Genomic DNA, 26,264 nt, shown 5'->3' with positions numbered 1-26,264 from the left:
CTCTTGGCCTCACTGACTTGACTTTCGCACCACAAAATCTTTCTAAATCATCAAAAATGCTCCATCAAGTTGAAAGAGACACTTTTATTACCAGCGTATTTACAAACAAAGTGTACAAGCCAGTCGCACGCACACGTACACACACACACACACACACGCGCACACACACACGCACGCAGACACAGTCACACGCACACACACACACACACACACAGAAGAGTTTAGAGTCCAAGACATTGTTGTGTGGCAATGACACTTTCAGTCGCTAGGTGGCGACGGTGGCCTGGGTGCCCTCAGTCCCAAAAAGTGGGGGGGAGGGGAGGGGAGGGGAGCGGGGTGCGGCCCTCCACAGATGTTGCGTGGCCCCCTTCTTTTGTTCGGCCCCTTTAAGAGGCGGCAGACCTCAGCTGTTCAAGGAGATTCTCTATTATGGCTTTGGAAATGATTTCCATGAAAAGATGTCTTTTGAAAAAGGGCCCCTGACAAAAGGGAAGGTCACAACTACCCCCCCCCCCCCCCACACACACACACACACACACATGAAGTGTGCCAATCAAGGTACACACGCCCCCTTGCAAAGACAATATTCTAGAATATTCCTTCCGCTTTGACGTGGAAGAAGCAGAGAGCAAACACAAAAAGTGAAATTTGGCCCCCAGCCTTTCTTTTTTTTTTTCAAATAAAGAAAAAGTCCCTTTGGTGTCAAATTTGAGTTGAAATGTGCTAAATGGAACCAATTCATCTTTTTTTTTTTGGAGTGAAATAATTCCAGTCCAGCCTTGTGTGGAGGTCCTCGGTCCACCAGGCCGCCGCCTGCCCCATCTCGGAGTCTTGGTGGGACATGGCGTGGTGTTCCTCGGTCCACCAGGCCGCCGCCTGCCCCATCTCGGAGCCTTGGTGGGACATGGCGTGGTGTTCCTCGGTCTAGCAGGCCGCCGCCTGCCCCATCTCGGAGCCTTGGTGGGACATGGCGTGGTGTTCCTTGGTCTACCAGGCCGCCGCCTCCCCCATCTCTGAGCCTTGGTGGGACATGGCGTGGTGTTCCTCGGTCCACCAGGCCGCCGCCTGCCCCATCTCGGAGTCTTGGTGGGACATGGCGTGGTGTTCCTCGGTCCACCAGGCCGCCGCCTGCCCCATCTCGGAGCCTTGGTGGGACATGGCGTGGTGTTCCTCGGTCTAGCAGGCCGCCGCCTGCCCCATCTCGGAGCCTTGGTGGGACATGGCGTGGTGTTCCTTGGTCTACCAGGCCGCCGCCTCCCCCATCTCTGAGCCTTGGTGGGACATGGCGTGGTGTTCCTCGGTCCACCAGGCCGCCGCCTGCCCCATCTCGGAGTCTTGGTGGGACATGGCGTGGTGTTCCTCGGTCCACCAGGCCGCCGCCTGCCCCATCTCGGAGCCTTGGTGGGACATGGCGTGGTGTTCCTTGGTCTACCAGGCCGCCGCCTCCCCCATCTCTGAGCCTTGGTGGGACATGGGGGCGCTGTAGCTGGAGTTGAAGGGGGGGCTGGGCCCGCCCCTGTACGCCTCGCCCGGCCCCGCCTGCAGGGAGCCCGGCTCGGGGCTGGGGGTCTCGGCGTGGGAGATCATGTCCGTGAACCTTTGGTCGTCCGAGGCCTCCATGGCGCTGGCCCCCAGGATGTAGGGCGACTCGGCCGGGGACTGGGCCTGCGAGGAGGGGGGGCCGTGGGGGAAGAAGTCGTAGTTGCTGGCCGGCCCGTAGTAGTCTCCTTGGTACTCTGGGGGGGGCACAAGGGTCTCAATTATTGTGTGTGTGTGTGTGTGTGTGTGTGTGCGTGTGTGTGTGTGTGTGTGTGTGTGCGTGTGTGTGTGCGTGTGTGTGTGTGTGTGTGTGTGTGTGCGTGTGTGTGTGTGCGTGTGTGTGTGTGGCCTCCACAGCCATGTATGCACTCCTTTCAGGTGTGTAAAAAAATGTACATTTTACAGTAAAAAAAAACTGTCAGCCCGGTCGCCAGAATGTTACCGTAAAAATCACAGTGGCACAGTTTTTCTTATTTACAGTAAGGCACTGTAAAAACAATAAGCATAGATTTTACAGTAAAAAAAACAAAAACTGGCAGGTCAGTCGCCAGAATTTGACTGTAAAAACAGCAGAACCACAGTTGTTTGTATTTACAGTAAAAACAACCACCATAGATGTTACAGTAAAGAAACTGGAAGCAAAGTTACCAGAATTTTACAGTAAAAAAAGGGGGATCTTTTTTTTTTTTTTTCCAGAGTAATGCACTGTAAAAACAATTGTAGAATTTACAGTTAAAAAAAACCTGACAGCTCAGTCGCCAGCATTTTACTGTAAAAACAACAGTGGTATAGCTTTTCATATTTACAATAAGGCACTGTAAAAACAACAACCATAGATTTTACAGTAAATAATTTGCCAGCTTAGTTACCAGATTTTTACAGTAAAAAGTGGTACCTTTTTAAAAATCTCACAGTAAAGCACTGTAAAAGCAAATGTAATATTTACAGTAAAAAAAATGGCAGCAAAGTTACCAACATTTTACAGTAAAAAAGATGTACCCTTTTTGTATTTCACAGTAAGGCACTGTAAAAATGATTGTATAATTTACAGTAAAAAAAAAACCTGGCAGCTCAGTCGCCAGCATTTTAATGAAAAAACAACAGTGGTAAATATTTTCTTATTTACAGTAAGGCACTGTAAAAACAACAACCATATATTTTACAGTAAATAATCTGGCAGATTGATTTTACAGTAAAAAAGTGGTACTTTTTTTTTTATTAACAGTAATACTCTGTAAAAACAATTGTAGAATTTACAGTAAAAAAAATGTCAGCAAAGTTACCAGAATTTTACAGTAAAAAAGTGGTCCCTTTTTTTTGCACTGAAAAATAACCACATACTTTACAGTAAAAAAAAAACCTGGCAGCTTTGTTACCAGAATTTTACCATAAAAAAGTGGTGCCTTTTTTTTTATTTCACAGTAATGCACTGTAAAACAACCATAGATTTTACAGTAAAAAAAATAAAAACAGCAGGCAGCTCAGTCGCCAGCATTTTACTGTAAAAACAACAGTGGTATAGTTTTTTTTGTTATTTACAGTAAGGCACTGTAAAACAACCAAACACGTGATGGTAAATACAAAAGGCCTACCTTTTTTCAAATTACAGTAAGGCACTGTAAAATCAATGATTGTATATTTTAAGGTAAAAAGAATGAAAAAAGTGTCAGTTCAGTGGGCAGCATTTTACTGTCAAAACAACACTGCTATCATCCTCCCAATTTACAGTAATTCACTGCAAAAACAAGGACTGTATTTAACGGTAAAAAAACAAAACAAAACAAAAACTGGCAACTCAGTCGCCAGCATTTTACTGTAAAAACAACAGTGGAATCATTTTTCAATTTACAGTAATGCCCTGTAAAAACAATGACTGTATATTTTAAGTTAAAGTTAAGTTAAAGTACCAATGATTGTCACACACACACTAGGTGTGGCGAAATTATTCTCTGCATTTGACCCATCACCCTTGATCACCCCCTGGGAGGTGAGGGGAGCAGTGGGCAGCAGCGGTGGCCGCGCCCGGGAATCATTTTTGGTGATTTAACCCCCAATTCCAAGCCTTGATGCTGAGTGCCAAGCAGGGAGGTAATGGCTCCCATGTTTATAGTCTTTGGTATGACTCGGCCGGGATTTGAACTCCCAACCTACCGATCTCAGGACGGACACTCTAACCACTAGGCCACTGAGTAGGTTAGGTAGGTTTATGGTATAAAATCAATAAAAACTGGCAGCAGAGTGGGCAGCATTTTACTGTAAAGGCAACAGTGGTAGCGTTCTCTCAATATACAGTATTGCACTGTAGTGGTAGTATATATAATATACAGTAATGCACTGTAGTGGTAGTATATATAATATACAGTAATGCACTGTAGTGGTAGTATATATAATATACAGTAATGCACTGTAGTGGTAGTATATATAATATACAGTAATGCACTGTAGTGGTAGTATATATAATATACAGTAATGCACTGTAGTGGTAGTATATATAATATACAGTAATGCACTGTAGTGGTAGTATATATAATATACAGTAATGCACTGTAGTGGTAGTATATATAATATACAGTAATGCACTGTAGTGGTAGTATATATAATATACAGTAATGCACTGTAGTGGTAGTATATATAATATACAGAAATGCACTGTAGTGGTAATATATATAATATACAGAAATGCACTGTAGTGGTAGTATATATAATATACAGTAATGCACTGTAGTGGTAATATATATAATATACAGAAATGCACTGTAGTGGTAGTATATATAATATACAGTAATGCACTGTAGTGGTAGTATATATAATATACAGTAATGCACTGTAGTGGTAGTATATATAATATACAGTAATGCACTGTAGTGGTAGTATATATAATATACAGTAATGCACTGTAGTGGTAGTATATATAATATACAGAAATGCACTGTAAACACACTCATAGATTTGATGGTAAAAAGCAAACAAACAAACAAACAAACATTCGTCAGAGTTTTTCCATTTCCTGTCATTTGGAATAAAAACCAAAGCAGATTTTAGGATGAAATTGTGGGAATGAAGCTGCTGCTAGTGGCAGACACATGCACATGAATGAATGAATGAATGAAGCTGCTGCTAGTGGCAGACACATGCACATGAATGAATGAATGAATGAAGCTGCTGCTAGTGGCAGACACATGCACATGAATGAATGAATGAATGAAGCTGCTGCTAGTGGCAGACACATGCACATGAATGAATGAATGAATGAATGAAGCTGCTGCTAGTGGCAGACACCTGCACATGAATGAATGAATGAATGAAGCTGCTGCTAGTGGCAGACACATGCACATGAATGAATGAATGAATGAAGCTGCTGCTAGTGGCAGACACATGCACATGAATGAATGAATGAATGAAGCTGCTGCTAGTGGCAGACACATGCACATGAATGAATGAATGAATGAATGAAGCTGCTGCTAGTGGCAGACACCTGCACATGAATGAATGAATGAATGAATGAAGCTGCTGCTAGTGGCAGACACCTGGACATGAATGAATGAATGAATGAATGAATGAATGAATGAAGCTGCTGCTAGTGGCAGACACATGCACATGAATGAATGAATGAATGAATGAAGCTGCTGCTAGTGGCAGACACATGCACATGAATGAATGAATGAATGAATGAAGCTGCTGCTAGTGGCAGACACATGCACATGAATGAATGAATGAATGAAGCTGCTGCTAGTGGCAGACACCTGCACATGAATGAATGAATGAATGAATGAAGCTGCTGCTAGTGGCAGACACATGCACATGAATGAATGAATGAATGAATGAAGCTGCTGCTAGTGGCAGACACCTGGACATGAATGAATGAATGAATGAATGAATGAATGAATGAAGCTGCTGCTAGTGGCAGACACATGCACATGAATGAATGAATGAATGAAGCTGCTGCTAGTGGCAGACACATGCACATGAATGAATGAATGAATGAAGCTGCTGCTAGTGGCAGACACATGCACATGAATGAATGAATGAATGAAGCTGCTGCTAGTGGCAGACACCTGCACATGAATGAATGAATGAATGAATGAAGCTGCTGCTAGTGGCAGACACCTGCACATGAATGAATGAATGAATGAAGCTGCTGCTAGTGGCAGACACCTGGACATGAATGAATGAATGAATGAAGCTGCCAGGTTGAATCACGATGTTACATTCCCTCTCAATGATCTTTTCTTAGTTACAGTTACATTCCATCTCTATTATACTTTGTTAGTTACAGTTACATCCTACCATCCATCCATCCATCATCCATCCATCCATCCAGTTACATCCCATCTCTATTATATTGTGTTAGTTACAGTTACATTCCATCTCTATTATACTTTGTTAGTTACAGTTACATTCCATCTCTATTAAATTGTGTTAGTTACAGTTACATTCCATCTCTATTATATTTTGTTAGTTACAGTTACATTCCATCTCTATTATATTTTGTTAGTTACAGTTACATTCCATCTCTATTAAATTTTGTTAGTTACAGTTACATTCCATCTCTATTATATTTTGTTAGTTACAGTTACATTCCATCTCTATTATATTTTGTTAGTTACAGTTACATTCCATCTCTATTATATTGTGTTAGTTACAGTTACATTCCATCTCTATTATTTTTTGTTAGTTACAGTTACATTCCATCTCTATTATATTTTGTTAGTTACAGTTACATTCCATCTCTATTATATTGTGTTAGTTACAGTTACATTCCATCTCTATTATATTTTGTTAGTTACAGTTACATTCCATCTCTATTATATTGTGTTAGTTACAGTTACATTCCATCTCTATTATATTTTGTTAGTTACAGTTACATTCCATCTCTATTATATTTTGTTAGTTACAGTTACATTCCATCTCTATTATATTTTGTTAGTTACAGTTACATTCCATCTCTATTATATTTTGTTAGTTACAGTTACATTCCATCTCAATGATCTTTTGTTAGTTCCAATTAAATTCCATCTTAATGATCTTCGGCGTTTACTTCAGTTAGAGAAATCTTCAAAATGGTCTTCCGTTGTCACAAAAACCCGAAGTTTGGTTTTGTCAAACACCAAACTGTGGTTGAGGTTTGCCAAGGTAGATGTTGTCCTCTTCCTGGTCCAAGCATGCAAACCACACCCCTTTCACACACACAAGACAAAAGTATCAAGTTATGCAACAAAAAATAAGTTTGGAAAAGTGTCCGATTTCACTGACTGCTTCAACAGCAACGTGTTTTCCCTCTCGTGGTCTTGAACGTCACTTATGCACATTTGCCAGAAACGCAGCAATTTTTTGAGCAAGTCCAACTTTAAATGGTGACGTTTAGCGTACAGACATTTATTTAATCAATCTATCCTCTTAAACTGCTATTGCTAACAAATGTTAGCCATTGGTGTTGTTTTTGCGATATTCTATTTTTAAAATATGTAATTTTTAACCAATTACAGAGCAACTTCAACTGAAAACTAAACGTTTACAACAATGTGTACGTTATTGACAAATCTAAGACACAATCTAGGTTCATTGACAACTAAATTGTCATTGGTTTTTGTACGCTAGTTTGCTAAACTGTCTTTGATGGTTACGACCAACATTCACGTTAGGTTTAGTCAAGACGGAAGTGTTTTCTTTCAACTGTTTTCACTATGTTTGTATCTTAAGTTTAACAAAGACTAAAATTAAAATGTTCAAAGATAGATATGTGCCTAAGGTCAATTGATGTCGACATTGTAGTTGCTTTTTGTACACTAATTTGCTAAACGCGACACTGTCTTTGATGTTTACGACAAACATTCACGTTCAGTTTAGTCAAGACAAAAGTGGTTTCTTGAAATTGTTTTCACTGTTTTTAGTTTATTGAAGACTATAAATAAAATGTTCAAAGAAAAATATGCGCGTAAGGTTAATTGACGATGAAATTGTCTTTGATCTTTACAAAAACGAGTATGCTAGCTTCAACGACTAAACTGTCTTCGAAGTTTTTAAAAAGAGTTAAGTCAGGCTCATTGAAGACTAAATCGTCTTGCCTTTGATGTTTCCAAAAAAATACTTTTGTTAGGTTGTTTGAAGAGTAAGACGTTTACAAAATGACCTGTGAGCTTTCTAAACAGTCGCAAATGTTTACGAAAACGTTTGTTAAGTTTGCCAAAGACGAAAGCAAGAAAAATATGCACGTTAGCTTAACTGGTGACTGAAGTGTCTTCAGATTTCACAAAAACGGGCGTTTACCAATCTAAACGGTCTTAAACGCTCACGTAAACACTAAAGTGTCTTTGTCTTCAGTGTTTACGAAAAGGTTCAGTGGCGAATATTTGCTGTCGGTTTTAATGTTTGCAAAAAAAGCTTAGGTGAGGTCCGGTAAAAACTCACAGGCTTAAAAAAAACGTGCGTTTGTTAAAAAGCGTTTACGAAGAACATCTACACGACAATATGTTGAAGATTGAACTGTTTTTGTTGTTACGGAAAAAGCACATTAGCTTCATTGACAACTTTTAAATCCTCTTAGATCTTTTGGAAATATAAATCAATGTTTACAAAACAAAACAAAATAAGAGTTCATTGACCCCCCCTAAATTGTCTTCAGTTTTTACATAAAAACACGTGTTAGGTTTATTTGAAGACTAAAATGTCCTTGATATTACAAAACTAATAGAAATGGAACTTCGAAGTAAACAGTTTTTAATTTGAATAAAATATGTAGATGAGACTCGGCAATGACTCGTAATCATCGTCTCTAATATTTACAACTGCATGTTCGTCAAAGAGCACATTTTCATCAATGTTTACGAAAGCCCGACTGTTGGGTTTGTTGAAGACGTACCTGCCTGCCATGTTTACAGAAACGTGCGGCAGGTTTGTTGACGACCCTGAAGTGTGCTCGGTTTTTACATAAAAACACGCAGGCTAGTTTCGATGAAGAGTAAAATGTCTTTGATGTTACAACGGTAGCGGTTGAACTGAGGAATAAACTACCTTCCAATTTGAAAAAAAAAATGTGTACGTTAGGTTCAGCTAGGACTCTTTAACGTTGTCTCCAATGTTTACCACAAACGCATAAGGGAGGTCTAGTCAAGACTCACAGGCTAACAAAAATGTTAAGAGCAGAATTGCATCAGTGTTTATGAAAACCCGTATGCAAAGATATGTAAACTATGTTTGACGTCGTTGACACTAAAGCTTGTTAGACTCATTAAAGACTTCAAATTCGCTTGAAAATTTGCAAAATGTAAAACAAAAGTTATGGACGGCTCAATATTTTTAACAAAAACTTACAGTCGGTTCATTGACGACTTAAATTGTCATAAGTTTTACATAAAAACACGTACGTTAGGTTTGTTGACGACTAAATTGTCTTCGATGTTATAAAAATAGTAGAAGTTGAACAAAGGAATAAACTATTTTTAATTAGAAAAAATATGTAGACTGGGTTCATCAAGGGCTCTTTGACATTGTCTCTAATGTTTAGGAAAAACTCATAGGCGAAGTCTGGTAGAGACTCACACGCTAGCAAAAACGTATATTCCCTAAAGAGCACATTTTCATCGATGTTTAAAAAAACACTAACGTTCAATTAAAGACGTAACTCTCTGCCATGTTTACAAAACAATATTTAGGAGAACACTAACGTTCAATTAAAGACGTAACTCTGCCATGTTTACAAAACAATATTTAAGAAAATACTAACGGTCAATTAAAGACGTAACTCTGCCATGTTTACAAAACAATATTTAGGAAAACACTAACGTTCAATTAAAGACGTAACTCTCTGCCATGTTTACAAAACAATATTTAGGAAAACACTAACGTTCAGTTAAAGACGTAACTCTGCCATGTTTACAAAACAATATTTAGGAAAACACTAACGTTCAATTAAAGACATAACTCTCTGCCATGTTTACAAAACAATATTTAGGAGAACACTAACGTTCAGTTAAAGACGTAACTCTCTGCCATGTTTACAAAACAATATTTAGGAGAACACTAACGTTCAATTAAAGACGTAACTCTGCCATGTTTACAAAACAATATTTAAGAAAATACTAACGGTCAATTAAAGACGTAACTCTGCCATGTTTACAAAACAATATTTAGGAAAACACTAACGTTCAATTAAAGACGTAACTCTCTGCCATGTTTACAAAACAATATTTAGGAAAACACTAACGTTCAGTTAAAGACGTAACTCTCTGCCATGTTTACAAAACAATATTTAGGAAAACACTAACGTTCAGTTAAAGACGTAACTCTCTGCCATGTTTACAAAACAATATATAGGAAAACACTAACGTTCAGTCAAAGACGTAACCCTCTGCCATGTTTACAAAACAATATTTAGGAAAACACTAACGTTCAATTAAAGACGTAACTCTGCCATGTTTACAAAACAATATTTAGGAAAACACTAACGTTCAATTAAAGACGTAACTCTCTGCCATGTTTACAAAACAATATTTAGGAAAACACTAATGTTCAGTCAAAGACGTAACTCTGCCATGTTTACAAAACAATATTTAGGAAAACACTAACGTTCAGTTAAAGACGTAACTCTCTGCCATGTTTACAAAACAATATTTAGGAAAACACTAACGTTCAATTAAAGACGTAACTCTCTGCCATGTTTACAAAACAATATTTAGGAAAACACTAACCTTCAGTTGAAGACGTAACTCTGCCATGTTTACATAACAATATTTAGGAAAACACTAACGTTCAATTAAAGATGTAACTCTGCCATGTTTACAAAACAATATTTAGGAAAACACTAACCTTCAGTTAAAGACGTAACTCTCTGCCATGTTTACAAAACAATATTTAGGAAAACACTAATGTTCAGTCAAAGACGTAACTCTGCCATGTTTACAAAACAATATTTAGGAAAACACTAACGTTCAGTTAAAGACGTAACTCTCTGCCATGTTTACAAAACAATATTTAGGAAAACACTAACGTTCAATTAAAGACGTAACTCTCTGCCATGTTTACAAAACAATATTTAGGAAAACACTAACGTTCAGTCAAAGATGTAACTCTGCCATGTTTACAAAACAATATTTAGGAAAACACTAACCTTCAGTTAAAGACGTAACTCTGCCATGTTTACAAAACAATATTTAGGAAAACACTAACGTTCAATTAAAGACGTAACTCTGCCATGTTTACAAAACAATATTTAGGAAAACACTAACGTTCAGTTAAAGACGTAACTCTCTGCCATGTTTACAAAACAATATTTAGGAAAACACTAACGTTCAATTAAAAACGTAACTCTCTGCCATGTTTACAAAACAATATTTAGGAAAACACTAACGTTCAGTCAAAGATGTAACTCTGCCATGTTTACAAAACAATATTTAGGAAAACACTAACCTTCAGTTAAAGACGTAACTCTGCCATGTTTACAAAACAATATTTAGGAAAACACTAACGTTCAATTAAAGACGTAACTCTGCCATGTTTACAAAACAATATTTAGGAAAACACTAACGTTCAGTTAAAGACGTAACTCTCTGCCATGTTTACAAAACATACGTCAAGCCCAAGGACTTGAAATTGACTTCAGTCATTACAAAACTTAACTAACTTTAAATGACAAAAACCTTTGTTGAAAATAAAAATATATTTGGTTTTACAAAAATAATAAAAGTTGAACTGAGGAATAAACTATCTTCAAATTTGAATAGAATTAGGTTATGTCCATCTACGACTCTTTAATGATGGCTCTAATGTTTGCGTAAAACGCGTATGCGAGTTCCGTTAAAAAATCGGTTGTATTCTTTATTTGTACAAAATGACAATTAGGGTCAATGACAACCCGCCCAAGCTTACAAAAACGTATGTTCATTCATTATTCAAGGTGCCATACTTGCTCATTTCCTCCTTGATGGATAAGTCAGTTGTCTTATTACTTGTGATCAATGGAAATGTACATTTGGTATGTCAACTTTGTTGTCCAATACAGTCTATGATCTTGTCTAACAAAGATCGTATGTTCCTGATGATCTCTGATGATCTTGTCTAACAAAGATAGTATGTTCCTGATGATCTCTGATGATCTTGTCTAACAAAGATAGTATGTTCCTGATGATCTCTGATGATCTTGTCTAACAAAGATCGTATGTTCCTGATGATCTCTGATGATCTTGTCTAACAAAGATAGTATGTTCCTGCAACCATGCTAGCCCAGTCAATGACACATGGACATACATGCTAACATATGCTAGTTAGCATGTATGTCCATGTGTCATCCAACTGACAGGACAATGTATTTAGTAGAAAGACGTGTAGTTTCAATGCCTATTTCCTTCTCAATATGCTGAGGAAATGCTTCCAACATTAGCACGGCTAATTGCGGTTTGTGGTAGTGTGTGTGCATCAGGCACATATGTGTGGTAGTGTGTGTGCATCAGGCACATATGTGTGGTAGTGTGTGTGCATCAGGCACATATGTGTGGTAGTGTGTGTGCATCAGGCACATATTTGTGGTAGTGTGTGTGCATCAGGCACATATGTGTGGTAGTGTGTGTGCATCAGGCACATATGGGCTGCCACAACATCATGCATGACATGTGTGTATTCACATGCTAGTAGCATGACATGTGTGTATTCACATGCTATATGATTGAGGCGTAACATGAGTTGTCTCATAGAATGGACTCTGCACTAAAGATGGTGATGTGCGCACTCGGAAGAGAATGCAGTGCGTCAACATGCTCAACCAAATGACATTTTACTGTTGGCCTCGGCTTGCCATCAAAGTAGGCCTAACACATATCAAATAAAATATATTATATATGAACCTCAGTCATGGAGAGAGTACATCAAAGTATGAAATACTGTATATGATATATGAACCTCAGTCATGGAGAGAGTACATCAAAGTATGAAATACTGTATATTCCATGGAGAGAGTACATCAAAGTATGAAATACTGTATATGATATATGAACCTCAGTCATGGAGAGTGGGAGGGGACTAGAGAATTTGAGCCTGATTGCAGTACCATTTCTGGCCACATGACTACATGTAACACCTTTAAATGTTGATCAATGTTCACGAAGACACGGACGTTCAGTTTGTTAAAGTCCTAACTTTCTGCGATATTTACAAAAGCGTACGTCAAACTCATTGAGGACTTTAAATTGACTTCAGTGGTGTTTAGAAAAAAGGTAGGTTAGATTGATTGCTTGAAATGGTGAGCGTGAGTTGCGTGATTGAGGAGTGTGTGCTGTCAGCGGGAAAGGAAACCCACGAGTGATGACTTCAAGTCTTTGCTCGTTTAGCGAGCTCGTCATGAAAGTGAGCAGCAGGCAAATCCAGCGTTGGCTCGGCGCTTGCAGACGTAAACGTTTGCCTCTCAGCTCCAGGAAGAAGTGTAAATATTCCCGATAAGCCCAAGTGTCTGCATAACGTGTCACGCCGTCCTGTTTGTTTACAAAGCGGCTGATTGGAATAAACACTTTGATCCTCTCAGCCGTGACAGAGTCAAACTGCTAAATGCTGTTTGTTGCTTTTTTTGGCTTTTTTTAAGTGACATTGAGCCTCGGAGAGCACATTTGCATTCATTGTGTCACAACATTCATTGTGTCACAACATTCATTGTGTCACAACATTCATTGTGTCACAACATTCATTGTGTCACAACATTCATTGTGTCACAACAAGAGTGTCGCTTTCCACGTGGCCACCCAACAAAAACATGCAATCTCAAATGCCTTTCAAAATGTTCACTATTTGAGGACAAAACAAGTGACCAACAAAGACTAACTTTAGTGAAGATGACATTTATGGAGCCTTTCTAGAAACCACTCCTTATTTCTTCACACTTATTTCATGTCTTTTCAAGACTGATGTGGATCACAATCATTTATTTACATTTACACTAATATTACTGGAAACATTATTACAAAATATCAACAATAATTGTCTTTATTTTTTGTTTGTACCTAAGTATTCATTAAATACCACCTTAATGACAACATTACATACAGTAGTGTAGTAGACCTAAGTATTCATTAAATACCACCTTAATGACAACATTACATACAGTAGTGTAGTAGACCTAAGTATTCATTAAATACCACCTTTATGACAACATTACATACAGTAGTGTAGTAGACCTAAGTATTCATTAAATACCACCTTTATGACAACATTACATACAGTAGTGTAGTAGACCTAAGTATTCATTAAGTACCACCTTAATGACAACATTACATACAGTAGTGTAGTAGACCTAAGTATTCATTAAGTACCACCTTAATGACAACATTACATACAGTAGTGTAGTAGACTTAAGTATTCATTAAGTACCACCATAATGACAACATTAAATACAGTAGTGTAGTAGACCTAAGTATTCATTAAGTACCACCATAATGAAAATATTAAAATAAAGTACCACAGTAGGCCGAAGTGCTCATTAAAAACAAATCAGAGGTTTTCTTCAACAAGTAGATGTAATGTTTGTGGTCAATGTAACACGACACACGATTTGAACGGCAACACTGTGTTTAAATATGGGAAAATAAAACTGTATTTTAATCAAGAGATTCTTTGGCGTACCACTAGATGGAGCCACAGTTTGAGAACCCATGCCCTGACCTAAAGAACGTTGTAGTTGTGTTAATAAGACAGATAAAACAATGCACAAAACAAGTAAGAATGAACTGAATGTTTAAATAATATTAAAATAAATATTTTAGGAAATAATAAAAGTGTAAATACCAAATGTTTGTGTGCATAAGAACAATGAACCATAAAAGTGAATTCAACATAAATGAACAAAATGCACTTCAAAATAAAAATAAAAGTAATAGTTTTAGTTATATTGCATCTGCGTGTTGATAAAAAGGGCTGTCGTGACTCACTTCAAAGAGCCGTTCAGAAGACTGGACTGGTGGGTGAAGACCTCGTCTAAAGTGCATGAGGCTGACACCTTCTCATGGCCGGGCCGGGCAGCGTAGCCAACAGGCCCTGGCCCGGAACCTGAACTCACCTCCGTAGTAGCCGTACGCCGCGGGGCCCAGGATGTCCGGGTCCTCCAGTCTCCCACCCAGGGGCCTCATCCTCCTCGGCCCCCTGAAGAAGGCGTGCCTGCGGGCCCCCAAAGCGCTTAACTGCTTCATCCGTCGCTCTTTGGACCTTCGGTTCTGGAACCAAACCTGGCAAAAAAAAAAAGAGTTACCAAAGAAATATATAATGATATATATATTAATTAGCAATCTTACACTTGCTTTTAATTGTATTCAATAAATATACCTAAGCTACTTAACAACTTTGTCTAATGTGTTGATCACCAAATATATAAGCAAGGCTTAGAGGGAATGTTGTCTGTCTGTGATGAGATGGTGACTTGTCCAGGGTGTACACCGCCTTCCGCCAGACTGCAGCTGAGATAGGCTCTAGCACCCCCCGCCACACCCAAAGGGACAAGCGGTAGAAAATGTATGGATGGAAGGTCAGGCTGATTACAAAAATAATACTAACCAAATATAACAAGTAAATATACAATGACGCAGTGCTAAAATGTATTCAATGTAAGTGCAAATTCAAATACAGTTTCGCCACTTTAGTCATATTTTCTGCGCTTACAAAACTTCTCTATGACTTGAGCTCCAGATATTTTCCGCTGCCTTCTGATTAGGACATAAACACTGTCCTAATCAGTCAGACTATACATATGTCAAAAGTATATAAATACTACATGAATGAATGAACAAAACACATAATAATAAGAATAATAGCAGTAACAATAACATAACAATAAAACTAACAATAAATATCAAATGAGTTTAGCATGATCAGTAAAAAGCCTGACTTAAAAGATGTGTTTTAAAAAATATATTTCAAAAAAGATGTGTATTGATCTTATATTGCTAAACACTGCAGTACATACTTTTACTCCTACATACATTATTTATTATGTGATGTATTTACTCCTACTTATATCATTTATTATGTGATGTATTTACTCCTACATATATCATTTATTATGTGATGTATTTACTCCTACATACATTATTTATTATGTGATGTATTTACTCCTACTTATATCATTTATTATGTGATGTATTTACTCCTACATACATTATTTATTATGTCATGTATTTACTCCTACTTATATCATTTATTATGTGATGTATTTACTCCTACATATATCATTTATTATGTGATGTATTTACTCCTACATACATTATTTATTATGTGATGTATTTACTCCTACTTATATCATTTATTATGTGATGTATTTACACCTACATATATCATTTATTATGTGATGTATTTACTCCTACTTATATCATTCATTATTTGATGTATTTACTCCTACATATATCATTTATTATGTGATGTATTTACTCCTACATATATCATTTATTATGTGATGTATTTACTCCTACTTATATCATTTATTATTTGATGTATTTACTCCTACATATATCATTTATTATGTGATGTATTTACTCCTACATATATCATTTATTATGTGATGTATTTACTCCTACATATATCATTTATTATGTGATGTATTTACTCCTACTTATATCATTTATTATATGATGTATTTACTCCTACTTATATCATTTATTATGTGATGTATTTACTCCTACATACATTATTTATTATATGATGTATTTACACCTACATATGTCATTTATTATGTGATGTATTTACTCCTACATACATCATTTATTATGTGATGTATTTACTCCTACATACATTATTTATTATGTGATGTATTTACTCCTACATATATCATTTATTATGTGATGTAATTCTCCTACATACATCATTTATTATGTGATGTATTTACTCCTACTTATATCATTTATTATGTGATGTATTTACTCAAACATACAGTACATCATTTATTATGTGATGTATTTACTCCTACATATATCATTTATTATGTGATGTATTTACTCCTACTTATATCATTTATTATGTGATGTATTTACTCCTACATACATTATTTATTATGTGATGTATTTACTCCTACATATATCATTCATTATGTGATGTATTTACTCCTACATACATAATTTATTATGTGATGTATTTACTCCTACATACATTATTTATTATGTGATGTATTTACTCCTACATATATCATTTATTATGTGATGTATTTACTCCTACTTATATCATTTATTATGTGATGTATTTACTCCTACATACATCATTTATTATGTGATGTATTTACTCCTACTTATATCATTTATTATGTGATGTATTTACTCCTACATATATCATTTATTATGTGATGTATTTACTCCTACTTATATCATTTATTATGTGATGTATCGGTATTTACTCCTACATACATCATTTATCATGTGATGTATTTACTCCTACTTATATCATTTATTATGTGGTGTATTTACTCCTACAAACATCATTTATTATGTGATGTATTTACTCCTACATATATCATTTATTATGTGATGTATTTACTCCTACTTATATCATTTATTATGTGATGTATTTACTCCTACTTATATCATTTATTATGTGATGTATTTACTCCTACTTATATCATTTATTATGTGATGTATTTACTCCTACTTATATCATTTATTATGTGATGTATTTACTCCTACTTATATCATTTATTATGTGATGAATTTACTCCTACATACATCATTTATTATGTGATGTACAGGTAAAAGCCAGTAAATTAGAATATTTAGAAAAACTTGATTTATTTCAGTAATTGCATTCAAAAGGTGTAACTTGTACATTATATTTATTCATTGCACACAGACTGATGCATTCAAATGTTTATTTCATTTAATTTTGATGATTTGAAGTGGCAACAAATGAAAATCCAAAATTCCGTGTGTCACAAAATTAGAATATTACTTAAGGCTAATACAAAAAAGGGATTTTTAGAAATGTTGGCCAACTGAAAAGTATGAAAATGAAAAATATGAGCATGTACAATACTCAATACTTGGTTGGAGCTCCTTTTGCCTCAATTACTGCGTTAATGCGGCGTGGCATGGAGTCGATGAGTTTCTGGCACTGCTCAGGTGTTATGAGAGCCCAGGTTGCTCTGATAGTGGCCTTCAACTCTTCTGCGTTTTTGGGTCTGGCATTCTGCATCTTCCTTTTCACAATACCCCACATATTTTCTATGGGGCTAAGGTCAGGGGAGTTGGCGGGCCAATTTAGAACAGAAATACCATGGTCCGTAAACCAGGCACGGGTAGATTTTGCGCTGTGTGTAGGCGCCAAGTCCTGTTGGAACTTGAAATCTCCATCTCCATAGAGCAGGTCAGCAGCAGGAAGCATGAAGTGCTCTAAAACTTGCTGGTAGACGGCTGCGTTGACCCTGGATCTCAGGAAACAGAGTGGACCGACACCAGCAGATGACATGGCACCCCAAACCATCACTGATGGTGGAAACTTTACACTAGACTTCAGGCAACGTGGATCCTGTGCCTCTCCTGTCTTCCTCCAGACTCTGGGACCTCGATTTCCAAAGGAAATGCAACATTTGCATGGTTGGGTGATGGTTTGGGGTGCCATGTCATCTGCTGGTGTCGGTCCACTCTGTTTCCTGAGATCCAGGGTCAACGCAGCCGTCTACCAGCAAGTTTTAGAGCACTTCATGCTTCCTGCTGCTGACCTGCTCTATGGAGATGGAGATTTCAAGTTCCAACAGGACTTGGCGCCTGCACACAGCGCAAAATCTACCCGTGCCTGGTTTACGGACCATGGTATTTCTGTTCTAAATTGGCCCGCCAACTCCCCTGACCTTAGCCCCATAGAAAATCTGTGGGGTATTGTGAAAAGGAAGATGCAGAATGCCAGACCCAAAAACGCAGAAGAGTTGAAGGCCACTATCAGAGCAACCTGGGCTCTCATAACACCTGAGCAGTGCCAGAAACTCATCGACTCCATGCCACGCCGCATTAACGCAGTAATTGAGGCAAAAGGAGCTCCAACCAAGTATTGAGTATTGTACATGCTCATATTTTTCATTTTCATACTTTTCAGTTGGCCAACATTTCTAAAAATCCCTTTTTTGTATTAGCCTTAAGTAAAATTCTAATTTTGTGACACACGGAATTTTGGATTTTCATTTGTTGCCACTTCAAATCATCAAAATTAAATGAAATAAACATTTGAATGCATCAGTCTGTGTGCAATGAATAAATATAATGTACAAGTTACACCTTTTGAATGCAATTACTGAAATAAATCAAGTTTTTCTAAATATTCTAATTTACTGGCTTTTACCTGTATTTACTCCTACTTATATCATTTATTATGTGATGTATTTACTCCTACATACATCATTTATTATGTGATATATTTACTCCTACTTAAATCATTTATTATGTGGTGTATTTACTCCTACATACATCATTTATTATGTGATGTATTTACTCCCACATATATAATTTATGATGTGATGCATTTACTCTTACATATATAATTTATTATGTAATGTATTTACTCCTACATATATAATTTATTATGTAATGTATTTACTCCTACATATATAATTTATTATGTAATGTATTTACACCTACATATATCATGTATTATGTGATGTATTTACTCCTCCATATATCATTTATTATGTGATGTATTTACTCCTACTTATGTCATTTATTATGTGAGGTATTTACACCTACATATATCATGTATTATGTGATGTATTTACTCCTCCATATATCATTTATTTTGTGATGTATTTACTCCTACTTACGTCATTTATTATGTGATGTATTTACTTCCTACATACATCATTTATTATGTGATATATTTACTCCTACTTATATCATTTATTATGTGATGTATTTACTCCTACTTATATCATTTAATATGTGATGTATTTACTTCTACATACATCATTTATTATGTGATGTATTTACTCCTACATATATCATTTATTATGTGATGTATTTACTCCTACATACATCATTTATTGTATGATGTATTTACTCCTACTTATATCATTCATTATGTGTTATATTTACTCCTACTTATATCATTTATTATGTGATGTATTTACTCCTACATACATCATTTATTATGTGATATATTTACTCCTACTTATATCATTTATTATGTGGTGTATTTACTCCTACTTATATCATTTATTATGTGATATATTTATTCCTACATATATCATTTATTATGTGATGTATTTACTCCTACATACATCATTTATTCCATCCATCCATCCATTTTCTACCGCTTATTCCCTTTTTGGGGTCGCGGGGGGCGCTGGAGCCTATCTCAGCTACAATCGGGCGGAAGGCGGGGTACACCCTGGACAAGTCGCCACCTCATCGCAGACATCATTTATTATGTGATGTTTTTACTCCTACTTATATCATTTATTATGTGATGTATTTACTCCTACATATATCATTTATTATGTGATGTATTTACTCATACTTATATCATTTATTATGTGTTGTATTTATTCCTACATATATCATTTATTATGTGATGTATTTACTCATACTTATATCATTTATTATGTGTTGTATTTATCATAGCTGTCCATTTTTTATCAGATCTATCACATTTTGGAATTTGGGTTAATCATGATTAATCAGTGATTATTCACTTGTGTTATTACATTTAGCTCAAGGAAAGACCCCAATGTTGGATTAGCAGAATGTCATGAAGGAACTTGAAGGAATTTATTTATTTATTTGGCAACAGATGGAGCTCAACTTCTTTCAGGAAGTATTTTGCACAATTCTCACTCATTATGGAAAGACGGACATCTCAAACTGAATGTGTGGCTAAAAGATCATTCATCTAAGTGAGTGCATGATTCATCTAGGTGTGTACATGATTCATCTAGGTGTGTACATGATTCATCTAAGTGAGTGCATGATTCATCTAAGTGTGTACATGATTCATCTAGGTGTGTACATGATTCATCCAGGTGTGTACATGATTCATCTAGGTGTGTACATGATTCATCTAGGTGTGTACATGATTCATCTAGGTGTGTACATGATTCATCTAGGTGTGTACATGATTCATCTAGGTGTGTACATGATTCATCCAGGTGTGTACATGATTCATCTAGGTGTGTACATGATTCATCTAGGTGTGTACATGATTCATCTAGGTGTGTACATGATTCATCTAGGTGTGTACATGATTCATCTAAGTGTGTACATGATTCATCTAAGTGTGTACATGATTCATCTAAGTGTGTACATGATTCATCTAGGTGTGTACATGATTCATCTAAGTGTGTACATGATTCATCTAAGTGTGTACATGATTCATCTAGGTGTGTACATGATTCATCCAGGTGTGTACATGATTCATCTAGGCGTGTACATGATTCATCTAGGTGTGTACATGATTCATCTAAGTGTGTACATGATCCATCTAGGTGTGTACATGATTCATCTAGGTGTGTACATGATTCATCTAGGTGTGTACATGATTTTATCTAAGTGTGTACATGATTCATCTAAGTGTGTACATGATTCATCTAGGTGAGTGTATGATTCATCTAAGTGTGTACATGATTCATCTAGGTGTGTACATGATTCATCTAGGTGTGTACATGATTCATCCAGGTGTGTACATGATTCATCTAAGTGTGTACATGATTCATCTAGGTGAGTGTATGATTCATCCAGGTGTGTACATGATTCATCTAGGTGTGTACATGATTCATCTAGGTGTGTACATGATTCATCTAGGTGTGTACATGATTCATCTAGGTGTGTACATGATTCATCCAGGTGTGTACATGATTCATCTAAGTGTGTACATGATTCATCTAGGTGAGTGTATGATTCATCCAGGTGTGTACATGATTCATCTAGGTGTGTACATGATTCACCTAGGTGAGTGTATGATTCATCCAGGTGTGTACATGATTCATCTAAGTGTGTACATGATTCATCTAGGTGTGTACATGATTCACCTAGGTGAGTGTATGATTCATCTTGTATTTGTGTGATTAGATTTGTGTATGTATTTGTATAATTACTATGTCTGTATTAAGTAAATAACGAACTGTATTTCTGTATCTATTAATTAATTGCATGTATTTTTGGAGCTCTTTACTTCCATCGCCGCTCACAACATATCGCCAAAACGATATCAGTTATTGCTGAGATATTAAAAAAGCTTGGCTTCTTCCTGCTCCTTTTCGGGCACCTTGAACTGTGAACGTCTTCAAAGCAGAACAAAGAGACGCCATGTTTGTTTGGTTATAAGCAGACATGTTTGAATGCTACTTCCTCCTGCCCTTATATGGCAAAGGGGGGCCTGAAGGTCACGTTTCCAAGAAAGGAAAGTGATACGATGCAACAAACACACACCAGCAAGGACATGCTTTTTTTCTGCCGTACTAAAATATGAGGCACTAAAGTGTTGTTTTATTTCATGGTAATAAGGCAAAGTTATGCAGAGGTGTACTTACAACAATGATACTATTTAAAAATAGTTTGGGGGCGTAACAGAGAAGAATTGACCAGCACTTGTTTAAAGCTTGGTTAGCTCGCACAAAAACCTGCACATTTTGCTTATTCTTTGGCTTTTGTGATAAATGAACATGGGGCGGGACGTGAAGTGCTTAGCTTTTTTTTACACTTGCGTAACAATGAAGAATATGGAGGTTAATTTGTGTGTTTATTGCCAAAGTGTTTTCTTGACACTGAATTGATGTAACTGCTTGTTTTGCCTTTGAAACTCAATGTTTCTTTGCACATCAAATGATGCTCACCATTTTATTGAAAAAAGTCAAATGTAAAATGTTTGTGTTTGAAAATGCATGGCGGTTTAAAATTCACTTTTAAAAAATGTAATGTTTAAAAATTGTGTTTTTTCAAATTCAGTGTTTAAAAATTCAGTCTTTTAAAATGTAATGGTTTAATATTCAGTGTTTTATTCAACGTTTTAAAATTTTGTGTTTTAAAATTCAATATAAAAAAATCAGCATTTTAGAATTCTGTGTTTTTTTCTTTCTTTTTTTTTGTTTTTTTCTTCTTCTTTTTTGTCCTGTCCAGCTTCTCAGGCAAATCATATAGTAGATGTAGATGATCATATAGTAGATGTAGATGATCATATAGTAGATGTAGATGATCATATAGTAGATGTAGATGATCATATAGTAGATGTAGATGATCATATAGTAGATGTAGATGATCATATAGTAGATGTAGATGATCATATAGTAGATGTAGATGATCATATAGTAGATGTAGATGATCATATAGTAGATGTAGATGATCATATAGTAGATGTAGATGATCATATAGTAGATGTAGATGATCATATAGTAGATGTAGATGATCATATAGTAGATGTAGATGATCATATAGTAGATGTAGATGATCATATAGTAGATGTAGATGATCATATAGTAGATGTAGATGATCATATAGTAGATGTAGATGATCATATAGTAGATGTAGATGATCATATAGTAGATGTAGATGATCATATAGTAGATGTAGATGATCATATAGTAGATGTAGATGATCATATAGTAGATGTAGATGATCATATAGTAGATGTAGATGATCATATAGTAGATGTAGATGATCATATAGTAGATGTAGATGATCATATAGTAGATGTAGATGATCATATAGTAGATGTAGATGATCATATAGTAGATGTAGATGATCATATCGGCTGTTCAGATGTACTTTACAAAAGAGAAGTGTAGGATACTTCTCTTGTTGCCTTATTTGTATTTGACTTTATTAAATGTATTTATATTATCATTTAGTGCAGCCGGGCCGGAGCAGGAGGGGATAGAAAGAGAAAAAAAAAGAAGACAGAGGGGGAAATTGTGGGGACAAGAGGGGGATTAGACAGAGAGACAAAAACAACAACAGCAAACAACAACAACAACAACAATAGAGCAACATCAGCAAATATGACATGTACAAATATGATGGTAAAAGTAATAGCAAATAAGCAGTTAGCGAAAAATAAAAAATAATACAGAAATGACAATGAACATTATTACACTACAAATGGATCAATACAAATACCAATAGAAATAGCGCTATTGATAATGAACAATACCAATAATTGACCTCTATTATCAACAATACAGTTGTTCAAATGCAACAATACATATACGTCATGATAACTTGAGATACGAAAGAATGCAGAAGAATGGAGGGGGAGAAAGAGAAGCAACCTACATTAACCTTGTAGATTGTTATAGTAACAATAGGTTAAGCTTTGTCAGTGTGCCATGTGTTACACCCAGTTTACCCTAGGGCAACAACGTTAATATATGTTTGATGAAACGTGATTATGTGCATGAGTGTAAGTATGCATATGTACTTGTATATGTACAGTATGTGTATATGTGTTTGTACAGTGAATGTATATGTACAGTATGTGTATATGTGTTTGTACAGTGAATGTATATGTACAGTATGTGTATATGTGTTTGTACAGTGAGTGTATATGTACAGAATGTGTATATGTGTTTGTACAATGAATGTATATGTACAGTATGTGTATATGTGTTTGTACAATGAATGTATATGTACAGTATGTGTATATGTGTTTGTACAGTGAGTGTATATGTACAGAATGTGTATATGTGTTTGTACAGTGAATGTATATGTACAGTATGTGTATATGTGTTTGTACAATGAATGTATATGTACAGTATGTGTATATGTGTTTGTACAGTGAGTGTATATGTACAGAGTGTGTATATGTGTTTGTACAGTGAGTGTATATGTACAGTATGTGTATGTGTATGTTTGTATATTGAATATGCGTGTGGATGTACAAACTTTAAGCATGTAAATATGTACTGTTTTTGTGTATGTATGTGGGAGTGTAGGTACCTATGTATGTATGTATGTATGTATGTATGTATGTATGTATGTATGTATGTGAGCATATGTGAATTTGTATGTACAATACATTCCTCCCCGAGAGCCCAACCCACAAACAGTAGGTGTGGTGCCCAGGGAACCAGGGACCACCGCCCCCACGCAGCCAACCCGGCCAGCGACAGGAACCCCAGAGCCCGGCCCACCGCACCGCCCACAAGGGCCAGCAGCAGGCCGCAGACAGACGCACCCGGCAGAGGACAAGGCACGAGAAAAGCAGGGGACAGCCAGACCCCAAGCCAGCGAGAGACCACACCCCACACGGGCAGAAAGGCGAGACGCCCCGCCCGAGGGACCCAGAGACTCCCTGCAACCGGACGGGAAGACCGCCCCCGCCCCACCGGCAACCGGGCCCCCACGAGCCCACCCCCCCACCCCCGGAGAGCGCGGCAAGGCCAGCCCCCGGCCACCCCACCCAAATCGGCCGCCGCAGGACCACCCGGCACGGGGCTACGGGAACCACCCACCCCACCCGCAGGGACCCCAACGATGGAGATGGAACAACCAGCAACCGCCCCGCCGAGTTCTCCCTTTGAGGGAGGGGAAAAATAAAAAAATAATATTAATAAAATATATTAAAAAATAAAAAAATAAAAAAATAAATAAAAAATAAAAAAAAAGAATTAAAAAAAGATCACAGACATGCTGACACACAAGGTCACTACCCCAGCAACTGAATTCAGTGTTTAAAATGACAGTGTTTAATATTTAGTCCTTTAAAATTCAGTGTTTAAAAATTCAGTGTTTAAAATCTCAGTGTTTTAAAATGCAGTTTTAAAATCCAGTATTTAAAAATTCTGTGTATGAACATTCAGTGTTTTAAAATGCAGTTTTAAAATGCAGTTTTAAAATCCATCCATCTTTTTAAAATCTAGTATTTTAAAACTCAGTGTATACAAATTCTGTGTTTTAAAATGCAATGCAAAACAAAATCACTTCTTAAAAAGGCAAGACCAGCTTTGTGTGAATTAAGACTGAAGCAATGTGTCGGCAGCAGCCAATGAGGTGTCAGCTGTGACGTCACATGGTCTTCATTTAGCCAATGAGGTGTCAGCTGTGATGTCACATGGTCTTCATTTAGCCAATGAGGTGTCAGCTGTGATGTCACATGGTCTTCATTTAGCCAATGAGGTGTCAGCTGTGACGTCACATGGTCTTCATTTAGCCAATGAGGTGTCAGTTGTGACGTCACATGGTGTTCATTTAGCCAATGAGGTGTCAGCTGTGATGTCACATGGTCTTCATTTAGCCAATGAGGTGTCAGTTGTGACGTCACATGGTCTTCATTTAGCCAATGAGGTGTCAGTTGTGACGTCACATGGTCTTCATTTAGCCAAGTGGCTTTTGTGTTTTGAAGCAGCAAATGTTTCTGCACTGAATTATTATACACTCATTTTTTTACACTCAATTCTAAAACACGTCATTTTTATGAACCGAATATTTTTTCTATTAAATTGTCAGCCCTTTTTGATGTAAACAAAAACTAAAAATCAGTTCACAAAATTGTACTTCCATAAATTCATCAATTCAGTGTCAAAAAAAGAAAGACACAAACTAACCCAATTAAAGAATGTACAATTATTATTTTTAATTAAATACATTGTTATGTATTTTTACAATGCTGCTCAGGGCAACATTGTTATGTTGCTGGATTGTTATGTTGCCCTGATTGTTTTGTTGCTGGATTGTTATGTTGCCCTGATTGTTATGTTGCTGGATTGTTATGTTGCCCTGATTGTTATGTTGCTGGATTGTTATGTTGCCCTGATTGTTATGTTGCTGGATTGTTATGTTACCCTGATTGTTATGTTGCTGGAT

The 26,264-nt window shown here is 36.5% G+C and overlaps 1 protein-coding gene across 1 annotated transcript in view; it reads right to left on the bottom strand.

Annotated features, from left to right (window-relative positions):
- Positions 1 to 1,276: 1,276 nt before the first annotated feature.
- lhx5 (LIM homeobox 5) overlaps positions 1,277 to 26,264 on the bottom strand; it is a 33,898-nt gene continuing 8,910 nt past the window's right edge. Inside the window, exons 4-5 of the mRNA XM_061931776.2 lie at positions 14,573 to 14,738; positions 1,277 to 1,736 (exon numbers count right to left, since the gene is read on the bottom strand). Coding sequence (XP_061787760.1) covers positions 1,429 to 1,736; positions 14,573 to 14,738 — 474 coding nt within the window. The 3' untranslated portion in view covers positions 1,277 to 1,428. The remainder of the gene's footprint in view (positions 1,737 to 14,572; positions 14,739 to 26,264) is intronic.

This window comes from Nerophis lumbriciformis, linkage group LG39, assembly GCF_033978685.3.
Source record: "Nerophis lumbriciformis linkage group LG39, RoL_Nlum_v2.1, whole genome shotgun sequence".
Classification (NCBI taxonomy): Eukaryota; Metazoa; Chordata; class Actinopteri; order Syngnathiformes; family Syngnathidae; genus Nerophis; species Nerophis lumbriciformis.
This window is presented reverse-complemented; position numbering and strand designations above follow the sequence as displayed.